This window comes from Cetorhinus maximus, chromosome 16, assembly GCF_964194155.1.
Source record: "Cetorhinus maximus chromosome 16, sCetMax3.hap1.1, whole genome shotgun sequence".
Lineage (NCBI taxonomy): Eukaryota > Metazoa > Chordata > Chondrichthyes > Lamniformes > Cetorhinidae > Cetorhinus > Cetorhinus maximus.
The window spans coordinates 61,714,348-61,733,954 of NC_135894.1; the positions used below are offsets into that span (position 1 = coordinate 61,714,348).

At 43.4% G+C, this 19,607-nt stretch overlaps 1 protein-coding gene across 3 annotated transcripts in view; it reads left to right on the forward strand.

Moving 5' to 3' along the window:
• LOC144691614 (glutamate receptor ionotropic, kainate 1) overlaps positions 1-19,607 on the forward strand; it is a 378,270-nt gene that overhangs the window by 203,855 nt on the left and 154,808 nt on the right. For all 3 annotated transcript variants that reach the window (XM_078559883.1, XM_078559884.1, XM_078559885.1), the window contains exons 2-3: positions 8,477-8,644; positions 8,765-9,022. In XM_078559883.1, the coding sequence (XP_078416009.1) occupies positions 8,477-8,644; positions 8,765-9,022 (426 nt within the window). The remainder of the gene's footprint in view (positions 1-8,476; positions 8,645-8,764; positions 9,023-19,607) is intronic.

The window sequence follows — 19,607 nt, forward strand, 5'->3', positions numbered from 1 at the left end:
GAACCTGTCAAGTCCGTTCAGAATCTTATATGTTTTAATGAGATCACCTCTCCCGAAGAGCCATGAGGGCTCGAAACGTTGACTGATTTCTTCTCCGCCGATGCTGCCAGACTTGCTGAGTTTTTCCAGGTAATTCTGTTTTTATTTTGTTTTGGATTTCCAGCATCCGCAGTAGCTTTTAGCTTTTTGTTTTCACCTCTCATTGTTGCAAACTCCAGAGTCTAGGCCCAATTTACTTATCATAGAACAACCCTCTCATCCCAGGAACCAATCTGGTGAACCTTCACTGTGCTGCCTTCATGGCAAGTATATCCTTCCTTAGATAAGGAGATCAAAACTTTACGCAGTGCAGTTGTTGAGGAGAGTGTAAGAGGAGAAGGGAAGGGGCATGGTGGTTTGCACCAAACACAGAATTACTCTTTGCAGCAAGGGTTGTGCGGGTTAGAACTTCCTTTCTTGAATTTGGGAGAAAGATAGCAAGTATGTGGGGCAGCATGCTGTAAGATTTCAGGGTTCGGGGCCACACCTAAATAGGCAGTCAACTAACCATAAGTAATTTTAAGATGGTTTACTAAGTTTATTAAGAAACAACAGTTTAGATATGATACATTAACTAATTAGTCAGAAAAAGTATACGACCCGTGACAGTTGTGGTTTACTGGTTCCAGACGGCAGACAAGTAGTTGGCACAGCATATGTTGATCTCACCATCCTCCTCCTTGTCCACTGGTCCATCTTCCACCTGAAGAAGGCAGCTGCCCAACAAGTACTGCCACCTCACCAGAACCTCAGCAGTACCTGAGCTCCCTACCACCAGTGTAGCACCAGGAGTTATATACCTTTTCTGGGGGGGCTGTTAGCTTACCCAGTATCAATCGTCTATCTAATTATTCTGACCAACGGATACAGAACAGGTACTCCAAACGTCAGGGTGGTCACCACCCTCCCTGTGTATCACACTGCTTGAGGTCAGCTTTTTGGTTTACATCTTGCTGAGGGTGATATCTTGGCCCTTTCTAAGCACTTGCATAGGTAAGGGGGTACAGAAGATACCATTCTATCGGCTTAGGAAGGTCATCATGGCAGTCTAGAACTAAGTAACTTTGCCTGTTTCCACAGACTTTAATAATTGTTGCCTTTTTAGAAAGCTTTTTAGGGGGCATTATATTATGCAGAAAATATCTGTTTAATCAAGACCCCAATTTCTTACACTGCTATCTCACCTTCAGTGAGGAGTGGTGGTAAGGCAGGTGAATCCACTGTGGGCTGGAGATACATTTGTGATATTGCTGTGCGTGGAGAGGGTGGTCAGTGCTGGCGGTTTATTGCTCTTTCTATTCAATATTGGGGAAGGAATCCAATGGGGGATTTCAGACCCAATTCAAACCTTTGTAGGGTTTTGGGGGTGTTGTGCTGTGCGCAGCAATTATTGAATTTCTATTCAGGGTTTCTGTTCCTAAGCTGGAATTTATGTTTAGTTTAGTGGTGGTTGGAGGGGTGAAGATTTGGTGTGGGTTTCTGGTTTCTGGTCCGGTCTGTAATTTCTGCTCAGTATAACGAGTGAATTTTCAATTTCAGTTCCTATTTCAATATTTCTCAGCCTGGGGAGGTAGTTGAATGAAGGTTTGTTGTCTTGGTATTTCTGTTTAGTTTGCCAAAGGGAAGTAATAGTGCTCTACTATCCTGAATTTCTTTTGGTCACTATACGGGGGGCATAAGTTTAGTTTTCTCTTAGCAAGCGAACGAAGTGTTGAGAGTATGCTATGGGTCCTATCTGAGATTATGTTCCATGTGTGGAGAAGAAGAAACCTTGCTACATCAGATCTTTATCATGAACAAAGAAACACCACGTCACCCATTCCATCTAGGGTTGTCAACTTGTCTGATTGTCCTGGAATCTCCAGGATTTAAGGATTAATCTCCTGGACACTACTGCAAGCAACCCAGGAGAGGAGAAACATAGAGCATAAAAAAGTTTTTTCATTTAACTTATTATAAAGAAAATATTGGAGATGGGGGGAAGAAAAGGCTAAAAACAAAAAAATCCTGCGGATGCTGGAAATCCAAAACAAAAACAGAACTACCTGGAAAAACTCAGCAGGTCTGGCAGCATCGGCGGAGAAGAAAAGAGTTGACATTTCGAGTCCTCATGACCCTTCAGCAGAACTGAGTGAAGTTAGGAGAGGGGTGAAATATAAGCTGGTTTAAGGTGGGAGGGGTTGGGGGGGGGAGAGAAGTTGGGGGGAGGGGGGTGGTTGTAGGGACAAGCAAGCAGTGATAGGAGCAGATAATCAAAAGATGTTACAGACAAAGGATCAAAGAGGTGTTAAAGGTGGTGATATTATCTAAAAGAATGTGTTAATTAAGAATGGATGGCAGGACACTCAAAGTACAGCTCTAGTCGGGGTGGGGTGGAAAGACTGACAGGGTATTACAGTTATAGATTTAAAATAATGGAAATAGGTGGGGAAAGAAAAATCTATATAAATTATTGGAAAAAACAAAAGGGAGGGGGAAGAAATGGAAATGGAGGTGGGGATGGGGGAGGGAGTTTAAGATCTGAAGTTGTTGAATTCAATATTCAGCCCGGAAGGCTGTAAAGTGCCTAGTCGGAAGATGAGGTGCTGTTCCTCCAGTTTGCGTTGGGCTTCACTGGAATGCAGCAAGCCAAGGACAGACATGTGGGCAAGAGAACAGGATGGAGTGTTAAAATGGCAAGCGACAGGGAGGTTTGGGTCTTTCTTGCGGACAGACCGCAGGTGTTCTGCAAAGCGGTCACCCAGTTTGCGTTTGGTCTCCCCAATGTAGAGGAGACCGCATTGGGAGCAACGAATGCAGTAGACTAAGTTAGGGGAAATGCAAGTGAAATGCTGCTTCACTTGAAAGGAGTGTTTGGGCCCTTGGACGGTGAGGAGAGAGGAAGTGAAGGGGCAGGTGTTGCATCTTCTGCGTGGGCATGGGGAGGTGCCATAGTTGGGGGTTGAGGAGTATGGGGTGATGGAGGAGTGGACCAGGGTGTCTTGGAGGGAACGATCCCTGCGGAATGCTGCCGGGGGGGTGAAGGGAAGATGTGTTTGGTGGTGGCATCATGCTGGAGTTGGCGGAAATGGCGGAGGATGATCCTTTGAATGCGGAGGCTGGTGGGGTGATAAGTGAGGACAAGGGGGACCCTATCATGTTTCTGGGAGGGAGGAGAAGGCGTGAGGGCGGATGCGCGGGAAATGGGCCGGACACGGTTGAGGGCCCTGTCAACGACCGTGGGTGGAAAACCTCAGTTAAGGAAGAAGGAGGACATGTCAGAGGAACTGTTTTTGAAAGTGGCATCATCAGAACAGATGCGACAGAGGCGAAGGAACTGAGAGAATGGGATGGAGTCCTTACAGGAAGCAGGGTGTGAGGAGCTGTAGTCGAGGTAGCTGTGGGAGTCGGTAGGCTTGTAATGGATATTGGTGGACAGTCTATCATCAGAAATTGAGAGAGAGAGGTCAAGGAAGGGAAGGGAAGTGTTAGAGATAGACCATGTGAAAATGATGGAGGGGTGGAGATTGGAAGCAAAATTCATAAATTTTTCCAGGTCCCGACGAGAACATGAAGCCGCACCGAAGTAATCATCGATGTACCGGAGAAGGAGTTGTGGGAGGGGGCCGGAGTAGGACTGGAACAAGGAATGTTCCACATACCCCATAAAGAGACAGGCATAGCTGGGGCCCATGCGGGTACCCATAGCCACACCTTTTATTTGGAGGAAGTGAGAGGAGTTTAAGGAGAAATTGTTCAGTGTGAGAACAAGTTCAGCCAGACGGAGGAGAGTAGTGGTGGATGGGGATTGTTCGGGCCTCTGTTCAAGGAAGAAGCTAAGGGCCCTCAGACCATCCTGGTGGGGAATGGAGGTGTAGAGGGATTGGACGTCCATGGTGAAGAGGAGGCGGTTGGGGCCAGGGAACTGGAAATTGTTGATGTGACGTAAGGTGTCAGAGGAATCACGGATGTAGGTGGGAAGGGACTGGACAAGGGGAGAGAGAAGGGAGTCAAGATAACGAGAAATGAGTTCCGTGGGGCAGGAGCAGGCTGACACGATCGGTCTGCCGGGACAGTTCTGTTTGTGGATTTTGGATAGGAGGTAGAAGCGGGCCATCCGAAGTTGGGCGACTATCAGGTTGGAAGGTGTGGGAGGAAGATCTCCAGAGGAGATGAGGTCAGTGACAGTCCTGGAAACAATGGCTTGATGTTCAGTGGTGGGGTCAAGGTCCAGGGAGAGGTAGGAGGAAGTGTCTGCGAGTTGACGCTCAGCCTCCGCGAGGTAGAGGTCAGTGCGCCAGACAACAACAGCACCACCCTTGTCAGCGGGTTTGATGACAATGATGGGGTTGGACCTGAGAGAACGGAGTGCAGTAAGTTCAGAGAGAGACAGATTAGAATGGGTGAGAGGAGCAGAGAAATTGAGACGACTAATGTCACGCCGACAGTTCTCAATGAAAAGATCAAGAGAAGGTAAGAACCCAGAGGGAGGGGTCCAAGTGGAGGGAGAATATTGGAGGTGGGTAATAGGATCCATTGAACGGGGAGAGGACTCCTGCCCAAAGAAGTGAGCACGGAGACGAAGACGGCGGCAGAAGAGTTCAGCATTGTGCCGAGCCCGAAATTCATTGAGATGAGGGCATAAGGGTATGAAACTAAGTTCTTTGCTGAGAACTGAACGTTCAGCATCGGAGAGGGGAAGGTCAGGGGGTATAGTGAATACGCGGCTGGGGCTGGTATTGGAAGATGGGGTGGGGACAAGCAGGGGTGGAGGGTCCCAGATGGGTGTTGGTGTCGATGAGTTGTGGGAGCTTGCGTTCCTTAGCACTTGAGAGAAAGAGAAAAAGTTTCTTGTTGAGGCGTCGGATGAGACGAAGAATAAAATGAAACTGGGGGCACGTGCAGCTTTGAAAAAGGGTGCGGCGGTGCTGCTGGAGGGAGAGGTCAAGTGTGTTCATATGGCGGCGCATGGCACTGAGTGTGGATCTCAGAATGCGACGGGAACAGCAGTCTGAGAAACGTTTGATGTCCTGGAGATAGCTGTAATCCTGGGTGGGTTCGAAACAAGAGGGATGGAATTTCAGTTGAAATCCACGTGGGGTGAGTCGGAGACGGAGACAGTCACTGAGAAAGGAAATATGGCTGTGAAAGCGGGTTTTAGTAAACACCTTGTCAAACACCAGGAGAGAAATGGAAAGCAATGAAGGTGAACAAGGCAGAAGAGACAGGCGGAAATCCTGTCGGAGAGCAGAGCAATACTTCTTCAAGTTAGGCATTTCTTGAAGAGGAGTGGCAGTCAATTAAACACAGAGATAAAAACAAAAAACTGCTGCGGATGCTGGAAATCCAAAAGAAAAAAAAAGAAAAGAAGAAAAGGCTGTTTAGCAGGGCAATTGGAGTCAGGGGGTCATAAGACGTTCAATAGCATTCAACCAGAGTTTGCAATCCTTATGGTTCATGTTTTTTGTGTGCCCATCAGTTCACATTTCTTTTTTCTACTGCAGCCAAAGTACAGTAGTGTGAATCTGTTCCTCAAACTACCTATAGCTCATCAGCTCCAGAAACATGAGCTCTTGCACTTGTGACTATATGCTGCTCAATTGCTTGATGACAAACAATGGCCATCAGGCCGTTGGTAATCCACTACTGCAGGAATTGTCCACTGGAGGTGAACCTTCATCTTCTTTACAATTTATACAGTTCGGAGCATGGTTTTGTGTTTCCAATTTGTATTTGTATCTGAAATAAACTGACTTTTACTTACCTGTATCCAATATATCTGCCATTTACCAAACAAAGGATTTCTGCAGTGTGACAAAGTTGGAATTGCACTCAAATTTCACAAGAAATAGCATAAGATAAGTTGATTGATTGTCATGTAACGTCAGGTGTGATACCACTTAAGGTAACACGTTTACATAATATTACTGTGACAGCTCTACCCACATGCACAAGGTCAATGGAACATTGCAACATTACCATTATAAATAAATAAGCTATAGAGAGCTGGACATAAACTGAGAATAAGAGGTTTGTAGAGCAAAATTTAAAGTTACTTGCACCAGAGGCAAGTTTTGTAAAGTGGTAGGTTAATGGTATTACAAATACATCAGTTAGGCACATATGTTTAAGTAGCAATACTTTTATGTTGTATTAATAAAGCAATATATATCCATACATTTGCAGTATTACAATAGGCTGCCACACAGCCACTGTAAGGATCAGAAAGTGTCTTCCAGGTCCTGGATTACCTATTAGAATGTCATGGCAGATCTTCTAATATTTTATCAAATTAACAAATAAAAACAAAATTATAAGATATATCTATGTGTTATATTTAATCTTTAAAAGGATACAGATAACAGCATTCATTCTTTATAAGTTGGCAATTAAGGACTTTTTAAAACTTTGTTCATGGGATGTGGCATCACTGGCTGGCCAGCATTTATTGCTCATCCCTAGCTGCCCTTACAACTGCAACCCTTTGTTCTGTCTACCTTGAAAATGAATCTTACAGAATATAGAGCAAAACACTGTTTAAAAGCAAGCCCCAGTTTTGTTTCAATTGGATATTTTGGCCCAGATTTTCGTGTGGATCAGGAAAACCCAGCCTGCATACTTTCCCACCTTCTGAAATGGGTCAGTGTGACCCATGCATGACTTTGTTAGGATTTTTGTTTTTTCACTCAAAGGTTAGGTTTGCAGTGCATGTTGAGAGCCGCGATGGACGGCGTGAGCAGTGTGGGTGCAGTGTGACCTGGTTAAAAGGCCCACCCCGGTTCTCAACACAGCAGCCCAGCTCACAAGCTCTTTTAAAAGCCCCATAAAAGCCCTCAACCCCTCATCTTTCTCACCCATGCCACCCCATACCTCCTCACATCATCAATGTCATCGTATGCCACCTCAGATTGTCCATGTCACCTCCATGCCCCCTTACTCCCTCCTCCTCCATGCAACCCTATGCTCCCTCAGATCTCCAATGCCACCCCATGTTACCTGCATGCCCACTTGTATTCTCCATAGCCACTCACCCAGTATGCATTATGTACAGTTCTCAGGAGCCATGCAATTGCAATGGGAATTATTTTAAAATCACTGCAAAAAATTAAACCTCTAACAATCTAATAAAACCCTGAATTCAAACACATTATCATTGATACTGGAAAAAAATCTCTCCAGTGCAAAAAAATTATAATCCTTTAAGTGGCTATTAAGTTTGTAAACAAACAAGAAACCACATCAAAGGCATATTTTGTTATTACAACTTCTTAAAAGTTTAAATCATTTTGGGTCAATAGATCATCGGCTTAGCTGAAACCATTGTTAGCTTTTGAAATTAAGCCAAGCATTCATAATGGCTACAGCTTTCATAACAAAAGATTCCAGCTACATTGTCTGAAACTGCCAGAACAGAATGATATCCCATTTCCATTTCAAAGCAGAGTGCCTGTCAATCAATGGAGGAGAGCGGGTGCTGAGATTTTTTTCAACTTTCAAAAACAGGGTTTTTCTTTAACAGCCAGAGCTGTCAGTCGATTTAAATCAGAGCACAAAAGAAGACAGGAGAGGCTGACAGGACATTTGCTTTTACATTTTTTAATGCATTATGGCACCTTTGACAATTGGAAAAGCACTGTAATGCATGACAATTATGCAATGGTGCTCAATATAAGGGTCAACTTACCTTTTCAGAACAGATCCCTATGATGAATAAAAACACATATACATTACAATACGGCATATAATAGTGAAATTTGAAGGTGTCAAAACATTTTACACTTATCGTCCAGAATGCCCCCAACTCCTCAGCAGGTTTGTGGTTACGAACTCTCCAAGGAGGCGTAGTTTTTTTTAGGGACTACAAAACCCAGACCATCACACGAAAATAGTGTACAGGAAGAAATATAATTTTTCTATGGTCCTCACAATGAGGACCCCGACCTCGGAAGACGTGTATGCAAATTTTGTACCCAAAGCCTTCCTGATCCGTTGAAAGGCCACATGAAAGTGGTGTGGGGTTAGGAAGCACAAGAAAATTGCTTTTCCTGAAAAAAAAACTAAGCTCAGTGTTTCGCAACCTGATTTATACCTCCATCGGGAGACAAAAATCAGGCCCTTTATCTCTAATAGGGTAATGCCATTGTGCCTGCAGAAGGCAGGTTTGAAGTTCAGCTGCTGTACATCTTACCTGAAGGAACATCTTATATAACAGCATAATTCTTTTAAACACTTCTTATCAAAATACATCCCAGAAATGATTAAATGCAAGATGCATTTATTTTGGAATGCAAAGTTTGTTTTTACCAGTCATTGCTAAAATAATGAATAATTAAAAATGCAATGATGAGTATGTATAAAATATTGTGTTTTGCAAGAAAACTGCAAAATGTGAACATTGCTTTTGTCTGAAAAAATCTGCAAAAACCATGTTGAACAATCTGCTTCTGTTTCCTTTTAGGAGGTATTTTTGAAACTACTGAAAATGAGCCGATTAGCATTGAAGAGATGGCCTTCAAATTTGCAATCACTAATATAAACAGAAATAGGACATTAATGCCTAATACCACACTGACATACGACGTACAAAGAATTAATCTTTACGATAGCTTTGAAGCATCCAGGCGGGGTGAGTACTGTATATTCCAAGTTATTAGTCTCTGAAATTATATTTTTGAATAAGCTTGACTTCCTGTTCAAATATGTCAGATTTATAATGAAACTAAACTGTTTCTTTAAAACCCACTAGCTTGTGATCAGCTTACACTTGGAGTAGCAGCTGTATTTGGACCTTCTCACAGTTCTTCAATAAGTGCGGTGCAGTCTATCTCTAATGCAATGGAAGTTCCACACATCCAGACCCGTTGGAAACATCGCATAGTGGATCAGAAGGAATCATTCTACATTAACCTCTATCCAGAATATACATCAATCAGTCGAGCCATTTTGGACCTGGTGCAGTACTACAAGTGGAAGACCATCACTGTAGTTTATGAAGATAGTACAGGTGCGTAACTAAATATCCAAATACTGTTACATATTTAATTCATTTTATCCTACTAATTTCAATATCTTATTCAAAGCTTCAGCTCTTTATCATGTTAAGTCATGAGCTGGAACATAGCAAATTTCTACTAATGTTCATATAGCCTGTTATTGTGTAAATACTTGAATACTCTACTGACTTTGTAGTTCTGATTAGACTTATCTGGCAGTAAATCTAGAATTGGTCTAATGCCAGTCAACTGTAGCAATGTGCATTTGTTTTGTTCTGATCTGAGAAAATGCCTGTGAGAAGTGTTGCATTATTGATATACATTTAATTTAATTAAAAAAGCTGAGGGCCTGTGTTGCTTGTAGCAAAGCTAATTTAAATAGTAAATTGAAGGAAGATTTACTGTACTAATAAGGATTATGAGTTGATGTCTGTTTGGGGATTAACCAAAGTGCTATGCAGTTCACATGCTTTCCTTTCCCAATTACCACTATCTCTATTGAAGCTCCTCAAGGGCAATTAGGAATGGGCAACAAATTCTAGTGTTGACAGTGATGCTCAGGTCCCATAAACAAACAAGAAAGGCTGTTGTTGAGCTTCATATCACTGGATTTAATGAGAGTTTACTGCTTTTGTTCTGCTATGATTTTCACACCAAAAGTAGGCCCAGAGTGGCCTCAATTCAACAGAAAATTAGTAGCGCAGATTTCATCCTGATGTTCCAATTCCATCTCCAACAAGACTCTCTAGGTAAGTGGATTGATAATGGAATATTAACATTTGAGATCCTTATGTAATGTGCTTCACTTGTGCCAGCCGGGTGATTATAACAGAGGCATAAATAAGCTCAAGTATACATTAAACTTCCCTTCCCACCCTAATTATCCACCTGCCTATTTTGGTTTTCAGTAAATTGTTTCTGTCTCCTGTTGTGGAAGGCTATAAAGGGCTTTGCATTGAAAGTACATTTTTATTTTCCTGGATCAGCTATGTATTTTATTATTCTCTTTCCCACTGTGATGCAAATCAGGTTTACTGTTTATTAATTAGGTAAAATTGCTTTAAAAAAGGATAAAAAGTTCTCTTATTAGCAGTGACTACTTCTAAATGATATAATTGGCAGACAGGATATGACCAAAGTGAAATATTCTCCACCGTTACTCAGATCAACCTGGTTTCAGCGGTGAAATAAGGATAATTGTCAAGAGACATGATCAAACACTCTGTAGAGCATAATGATTTCTGAGCTGTACCATAGCAACCAACTGTTGAAGGACATAGGCCATAGAAAGATATACTAGAATTTTACTTGCTTATCTTTGGGGGAAGGTGATTCTATTCAGTCTTTTTTTCTCATTAGTAGATTAAATAAATTGTATAGAGTCCATGATGTAACAAATTGTATATGTGTAGCAGAAACGGGTCTGACTGTGCAAATGACCTTTCGTGCTATGCATTCTTGATGTTTATAGAACCATAGAATATTATAGGTAATGCGGTCCATTAAGTTTGTGCCGATATTTTTCCCTGCATTATCAATAGTCTAATTTCATGCTGCCATACTTTATAATATTCCTCTTTTTCAATGAACAATCTAATTCCCTTTTAAAAGGATATATTGCCTTTGCTTCTTTGGCTTGTTTCAAGAGTTCTCCATCATAAACATCTTCTCTGGCCCAAATTTTCTGATCAGGGTCGGAACCCATGGGCAGGATTTTCAGCTCGGTGTGGGTGCGCGACCAACACACACGAGCATGAAATGGTGCGCGATGACATCGGGCAAGCGTCCCGACATCATTGTGCACACGCAATATTTCGGTTGGCGGACGCGCGCGAGAGTCAGCAGCGCACCCACCGATGATTGAGGGCTATTAAGCTCCTTAATCAATTAATTAAATTGAATTTTTCACTGCCCGTTCAACCTTACGGTTGGCGGGCGGGCGAATAGGCCAGGTAGCCTTTGCATTTTTTGCGAAGCCTCATCCATGGGCAGGATGAGGTTTTGAACAGTGACTAAAAAAAAAAATCAATAAAAATTTTTAAAACTCAAATTTCACATGTCCCTGTTCACAGAGTCACACGTGAGGACATGTTTTCCTTATTTTTAAAATCTTTATTTCTCATGTTAAAAATCTTCCTGAGGCAGCTCTGTGCTTTCAGGCGGCTTTCACTGAGCGCACCCCTGCGCCTGGGCACACTTCAGCGCTCGCGCTCCTCCCGCCACCACTGGCCAGCCAGTATGGAATCGGGGGCCGATCGCAGGCGGTAGGCCATTGGGCGACCACACCCAGGCCCACCGGCCGCACCCGCCCAACTGACCCTGATTGGACAAAAAAACTACCTACTTACCTTCCTCCAATTTTTCCTGGCCAACCTTCTGATGGACAATCCTGCAGAACTCAGCGCAGGAAACCGCAGAGGGAGAAGTGGAGAAAATCTGTGCAAAAGCCATACCCCTTTTTATGGCACTAGCTGCCGCATTCTGGTAAGTATAGGTTTAAATGTCCCAAAGCTTCTCAGTGTGTTAGAGTGTATGAGTGAATTGGTGGATGGGTGAGTGAATGAGTACATGTGTAGGCATGTAAGTGGATAGGTCTGGTGAGGTAAGTGGGTAAGGGGGTAGGGTGGCAGCTGGGTAGTGGGCTGGATACAGTGGCAGCTGTGTAGGGTGGTACTTGAGTAGGGTGGCAGCTGGGTAGGGTGGTGAAGTCACGTGGGGTTAGAAGGGAGTCAGGGCGGTGGTGTTTGGGGCATCAAGAGGGAGTTAGGGGCCAGTTGTATAGTTACCCAGGAGTTAGACTAGGATTTTTCTGTCTCACTTTTCTTGGGTAACTATTGAGGTGAGTGTAAGTCTGAACCATTAGAATTTCTCCAACTCTAACTCAGACTCAGAGACTTGATCAGAGGGCTCTGAGGCCCAGGAGAATTTCCATTGGAAGTTCAAGCTACCTGGGCAATTTCCATGGAGTCAGTGCATCAGGACTTCCAGGGTATTCCATTAGCACATCATAGAGGGTACAATCAGGAGACTGGAAGACCTGGGCCCTAAGTTCTCATTTAAATGTCCTCTAGTTATCATCTTGCTCGCCAGTGGAATCAATATATCAATTTTTCATTTTCTTGAAGATCTAAACCTTTTCAATTCTAGTAGGAAAACAAAACCTCACAACTATAAATCCATATTCCCAGTGACATCCAAATAAACCCATGCTACAATTTCTCCATTAATTCTTATCCTTCCTATAGAGCAGTGCCCAAAACTTTACACACTAGGTTAACTGCAGCCGAATGAACCACCTTCTGCTTATTCACATTAACTCATTGTGCAGAATATTGTGCTCGTCGGGTGGGCATGCCCCCAACCCGAAAGAGCATAAAATAACGCGCGATGGCATCAGGCAAGCATCCCGACATCTTCGTACACTTACGTGATATTTCGGTTGGCGGGCGCGTGCGGGGTTCGACAGCACGTCCGCCAACAGTTAACAGGCATATAAAGGCCATCAAAGTACCAATGGAATTAAATTTTTCACTGCCCATCCAACCTCAATGTTGGCGGACAGGTGAAATTTTCAGAAACCTCATCCACGGGCGGGATGAGGTTTCTAGCAGCAATTAAAAATTAAATAAATTAAATAAAAATGTTAACATTTCATTCATAACATGTCCCTGCTCATGTGACAGAGTCACAGGAAGGGACATGTTTTTTAACATCTTAAAATTCTTTATTTTGCATTTTTTAAATCTTCAGCTCCCTCAGGCAGCTCTGTGCCTCAGGGAGCTTTCATTGCGCGCACTCGCGTGCATGCGCAAACTCGCGCACTCACCCTCCTCCCGCCCCGACTCAGGTAGCGTTGAGTGCTGCAGCGTGCATTTCACACTGGGCGGGCCTTAATTAGCCCGCCAATGTGAAATTGCGTTCAGAGGCTGATTGCAGGTGGCAGTCGCTTTCGCGGCCGCTCCTGCTCACTCCCGCTGAGCCTGCGAGGACAAAATCATGGCCATTGATTTTGTGTTACAATCCCCCTAGAGACCAATAACTTCTTTAAAAGATGTTTGAATTTCCAGTGACTGACAGAAAAGATGACGCAACAAGATTTCAAATTCTATGACTTCTATTGTAATAAACAAACTAAAAGCAACACTATGACTAATGACTAAACATTACTTTTCAAAGCAACTTACAGCATAAACTACAGAAAGGTCTCCCCATGTGGCTTTTAACATGACCAAAAATCCTACACCACAGTTATACTTTACACTATTCCTTAAGGTAGACACTTTGTTCCCCAGGGAACAGTCCAAAAATGTTCTCCAATCCTGATGGCCTACTTCCTTTTCCCTTTCTCAGCCGGGTAATTTCTAACCCCAGAACTGACTTTCACTGTGAGGGTTAATCTGGAGATTCTTTCCCTCTAGCCCAACCTCGGGGAATTTTCCAGAGTCTTTAAATCGTCACAAACTGAGTCTCTTCAATCTGAGTATGAGCTCCCACCCATATTCTGTGTAGTGAACAATAGAATCAGCATGTTCTCTGCTCAAGTCCAGAACAGGTTTCCACTATCTCCCATTCTCTGCCCCTCAGATGGCTGCAGACTTTCTTGTGTCTGTGATTCTCAGGGATATCTTAGAAAACCGATACTACAGTGGCTTTCTATGGAATTTTCCCTTCCTAAAGCTCATCTCCATGGTAAAATGAATTACAGGGCCTTCTATCCAAGTAGAAATGCTAATTAGCTATATCCTGGACCCAAACATCATTCTACCTTGGAACTAAATAGGCAGTTTAAAGTATAACCATTTATAAAGCCTGAGATTCCTAACACCTCCTTGTAAGACTTGGGAACTAACAGTCTACACACAGTCAGCAAAGCTGCTCTGGCCATTGTCTACTGTGTGTACAATTTGCATCTTCCTCCCAGCATTTCCATCTGCCGTGCCCACCCCCCCACTCCCCACCCCCTCCCCACCCACCCTTCCACCTTTAATAATCAAGTCACTCCAGCTTGTAGGGTAGGCCATTTGGCCCCAAAAGTCTGCTTCGCCATTCAATAAGATCATGGCTGATTTGATTGTGGACTCAACTCCTCATTCCTGCCTGCGGCATAATTCTTGACTCCCTTGTAGATCAAAAATCGGTCTAACTCAACCTTGACTATGTACAATGATCTAGCCTCCACTGCTCTCTGGGGTAGAGAATTCCAAAGATTAACAACCCTCTGAGAGAACAAATTCCTCCTCATCTCTATCTTGAATGGGAGACGTCTTATTTTGAAACTGTACCCTCTAGTTCTAGATTCCCCCACGAGGAAAAGCATTTTCTCAGCATCTACCCTGTCAAACCCCCTCAGAATTTTATATGTTTCAATCAGATCATCTCTCATTTTCTAAACTCCAATGAACATTGACCCAGCCTGCTCAACTTTCCTTGTAAGACAGTCCCTTCATCCCAGGAATCAGTCGAGTGAACTTTCTCTGAACTGTCTCCAATGCAAGTATATCCCTGTTTAAGTAAGGAACCCAAAACTGTACGCAGTACTCTAGATGTGGTCTCCCCAATGCCCTGTACAGTTGTAGCAAGACTTTTATGCCCCATCCCCCTTGTAATAAAGTCTAAGATTTCATTTGCCTTCTTAATTACTTGTTGTGCCTGCCTGCTAACTTTTTGCGATTCATGTATGAGAAAACCCAGGTCCTTCTGTACCATAGCATTCCGCAGTCTCTCTCCATTTAAATAATATTCTACTTTTCTATTCTTCCCACCAAAGCGGGGAACCTCATATTTTCCCACGTAATAGTCTATCTGCCAAATTTTTGTCCATTCACTTAATCTATCTATATCCCTTTGTAGACTCTTTGTGTCCTCCTCAGAACTTGCTTTCCTACTTATTTTTGTATAGTCAGCAAATTTGGCTACATTCACTCAGATACTTCAACCAAGACATTAGGATAGATTGTAAATAGTTGAGGCTCTAGCATTGATCTCTGCGGAAACCCACTAGTTAGTTATTGACATTATCATCTAAAGTCTATTTGTTTTCCTAATTTTTATTTTCAAGATGTATTATTTCACATTTTCCACAATAAATGACATCTGCCACCCATCTACTCACCACGTTGGCCTATCTAATATATTCCTGAAGTTTTTCTGAATATTCACCACAATTTGCCATTAGCAACAAATTTAGTGTCACCAACAAATTTTGATGTTATTCTCTCAGTTGATGGACAGAATTTTTCGCCAGTGGGGTTTTACAGTTCCACCGAAGTCAATGGACTTTTGAATGACTCACTGTATTTTACAGCCCTGCCCCCAACACAGCAGGGCCATAAAATTCCGCCTGATAAATCCAGATCAGGTATGTGTATAGTAATAAGATTGGCCCTGACACATGCCCTTGTGGATCATGCTTCCAGTCCAAAAGACTTTATTCCAGCCCTACCCTTTGCTTTCTGGATTTGAACCAATTCCCTGTCATTGTGTTCACATTCCCATTAATTTCTCTTTGTCATAAATCTCTTAAGCAGTATTTTATTAAATGCTGCATGAAATTCTATATATTCCATATTCAGTGCATTTCCTATGTTATTCCTTTAAAGGGCTCTAAGATTGGTCAGGCACATGCCACAGGGGATTGAACACTCACTCTCAGACTCTCTCTTGGTCTCTTGTGCTTCAAATCGATTTTCCTGATCTTGGGCTTCAAATCCATTTTCCTGCCCACTCCCATATCCCTTAATTTTCTGAGACACCAAAAATCTGTCTATCCCAGCCTTAAGTATATTCAAAAACGGAGCATCCACAACCCTCTGGGGTAGAGAATTCCAAAGGTTCACAACCCTTTGAGTGAAGTAATTTCTCCTCATCTCAGTCCTAAATGATTGGCCCTTTATCCTGAGACTGTGCCGTCATATTTTAGATTCCCCAGCCAATGTAAACAATCTCTCAGTGTCCCTATAAAGCCCCTTCGGAATTTTGTATGTTTCAATGAGATCGCCTCTCATTCTTCTAAAATCCAGAAAATATAAACTCAACTTACTCAGCCTCTCGTCAAAGGCCAACCCCCTCATCCCAGGGACCAATTTAATGAACCTTTGCTGTACTGCCTCCAATGCAAATATAACCTTTCTTAAATGTGAAGACCAAAAACTGCACATAGTACTCCTGATGCAGTCTCACCAAAACCCTGTACAACAGTAGCAAGACTTCTTTATTCTTGTACTCCAATCCCCTTACAATAAAAGCCAGCATGCCATTTGCTTCCTTGATTTTTTTTTTACTCACATCTGTTGCTACTTCTGGCTTCAATAATTTTTTTTGCTATTGGAAGAATAGTTTGAGTGCAGCATGACATTAGTCCTTGGACTAGACTTCAGTCAGTGTGTTTCTCCACTCGAAGTCAACTTGTGTACATCTGTGCTAGATTTGCTTGGTTTCTTGATGATTCCTTTGGCGATTTTCGCTGCCGCCTCAGCCTTTCCATTCAGCTGGGCATAGTGTGGAGATGATAAATAGTGTTGAATTTCCTGATCCTTTGTGAAGCAGCTGAATTCTCCACTAGTGGACTGAGGGTCATTGTCACTCATCACAATGTCTGGAATCCCGTAACAACTGAAGTATGTTTTCAAGCATTCTAATATCTTTCCTGTCATTGTTGAAGTCAGCTGGTCTAACTCCCAGTCATCAGAATGGTAGTCCACAGTGACAAGACAATCAGTTCCTGCTATAGTGAAGAGTTCCACTCCCAGCTTCATCCACGGTCTGTCTGGGATGCCATGAGTCATCAGCAGCTATCTAGCTTGTTCAGCTTGGTACTCATTACAAAGCACCACACTGACTGATGTGGTCTTAATTTCAATGCTCATGCTTGACCAGTAGAGCACTTATCTGGCCTTCCTCAGAACTCAGTTCAATTCCTTGATAGTTTGCATGGATGTGCTTCAGCATCTCTCTTCTCATCTCCTTAGGGATGTCGATTCTATTTCTTTTGCACAAGGTGCCATCTTGGGCTGCCAATTCATCCCAGTATGCCCAAATGCTCTTGTGACCACACTTGATGCTCTCAGGACATTGTTTCATCATTATTTGTTGCAGCACTTGGAGTGTTGTATCTTGTCGGGTAGTTCACTTGATTTGATCGAGGTGCTTGTCTGTCAGATTCAACGTCCCTGTGGGTTGATGACTTCCAGAGCATGTCGAGCTGCTGCTTCATGTTGAATCTGGAAGATTGGCATCCTCAACTTTCTTCATGGCAATTGCTGCTCTTGACAGCATGTGAATGATGTATACCTGCTTCACTTGCTTGTATGCCATGTCCAGATGATATCTCTGTAAATAAAGTAACATTCTTTGCAGAAGCTTTGGAGCAGATAGTAGCGGTTTGACAAAAATGCGTTGAATTGGCTTGTGGTCGGACACCACTGTTACTTTGTCTCTTCCAAGCAGGTATTGATGAAAATGCTCACAAGCAAAGATGATAGCCAGGCACCCTTTTGATCTGAGTGTAGTGTTGCTCAGTTTGCATTAAGGCACTGATTGTCCTTGCTGCATTAGGGTTGCTCCAAGACATGTCTCACTGGCGTTGCACTGCAAGGTGACTTCATCATTGATGTCACAGTACTTCAGCACTGGTGTTGTCACCACTTGCTGCTTGATTTTAGTGAACGTTGCTCCTTGTTTTGTTCCCCCAATACCACAGCACATCCATGGCAATGAGCTTGCGTAATGCTTCACACTCCAATGACAAATTACACAAAACGTTTTGCTAAAAACTTCACGACTCCAACAAATTGTTGTGCTGCTTTCACATCTATTGATCACTGCATCACTGCTACAGCTCTCACCTTGTCAGGATCCAGGCAAAGACGTTTTGCAGTTCAGTACATGACCTATGTACTTGACTTTAGAAATCCTCAATTGCAGTTTTTTTCTTGTTCAGCTTCAGGTTCATCTGGTGAGTTCTCTCTCGCAGTCGAATTAAATTCTGATCATGGTCAGCTATGGCTTCTTTCATTGTGTCTCCACATCCATAGACTAGTAGATCATCCACTATGACTTCCACTCTGGGAAGATCACTGACGATCTCATGTTGTCTGCATTGATACCCTTCTGGAACTGTGGAAACTCGCCACCCAAGAATCGCAGGAGCGCCAGTTACGGCAAAAACTGTCTGGTCTGAACCACCAACTTGAAGAGCTGGGGGAAGCCAACAAAAGTCTACAGAAAGCTGAGGAGGAACTTCAGGAATTGCGGGATAAAGGGATAAAATTAGCCATGGGGAGTGTGGCAACTTCAGCCTCATGGCTGAGGTGGAAAACCTGTGGAAGCAGGTACTGGAGATGGAGGGTAAGGATGAGGAGATAACCAAGGAGGAAGATCATGGCAGTGAACTGAAGAAAAGATTGAAAGAGGAAGAGCTCCAGAATAGGTACTTGAAAAACTACAGAAAATGCTCGCTCTAGAAAAACTGGAAGGCACTTCTAACAAAAGCAAATCGGAATGCCCCCAACTGCATGTTAGGTTGGATAAAGAGGAGAATCTGCCCAAAGGCTTGAACAATGAGTTAGAATTAGTGAAAGGCCGCGTGAAAGAACTCAAATCATCAGAAGCTAGACTGGGGAAAAATGAATTCATCTTGAATGATCACTTGACCAAGGTGAAATCTTTTACTGTGATGTTGGTGGATGAGAGCAGAGGTGTGGCGGACAGTCACTGCATATTCGGGTCACTCCTGACCATGGGAATAGCACGGCCACTCACAAAGTCACCAGCCCATGACCCGAAGATTCTTCTTCAGGTGTGATTTGTAAGTTTGCTGTGGCTGGAGCGAATGGGAGGGAAAGGAAGAGTGGGGATGTGGGGAAGGAGGATTCGGGATAAGCAGCCTCAGCATGTTCCAGGCAATGTGGGTGGATGGCAGAGATCTGAGAGACGGGAGACCTCTCCAGTGATGTCCCTGTAATAATGCCCCCTCTTGTGGCTTTTAGATTCACCCCTCTGTGTTTGCTGGGTTATAGTGTGCGGGCTGCTTTCACCAAAGCGCTGTAGGTTTCAGTCATGTAGGGTGAGTACAATGAGTGCAGCACAGTCCCAGGGAGAGGAAAGGTGACACGGTTCCAGCTCTCAGGGGCAGCAGATTGCATTGCTGGGTGGTTAGTTTTCAACGTAGGTTATAAAATGAGAGTGGTAGGGGAGAGAGGGAAATGATCTGGATGTACAGCACATTCATCTTACTGCATAATAACCCTTCTCTTTGAAGGCAGTACAATGGCAGGAAAAGAGAGCCTGAATATTTCAAAAACAATACTGAACATTGACTGACTGGGAGGACAGGGGGGCACAGAACGAGAGGCAACAGGGATTCCATTCCATTGCGGTGCTATGCATTCAGAGGGTACCGAGCGGGAAAGGGGGTGGTTTTGATGTTTTCTTGAAGCTTTAGCCCTTTTGCTTGTGTGTGTTAATGGGAGTTCAGGCTGGCACTGTTTTCTAGAAGAGCAGGGCAATTTTCCCTGCAGTCCTGCTATCCACCAACCAGTGTCACAAAAGCAGGTTATCCGGTAAAGTTCACATGTTGTTTGTGAGAGCTTCCTGGGT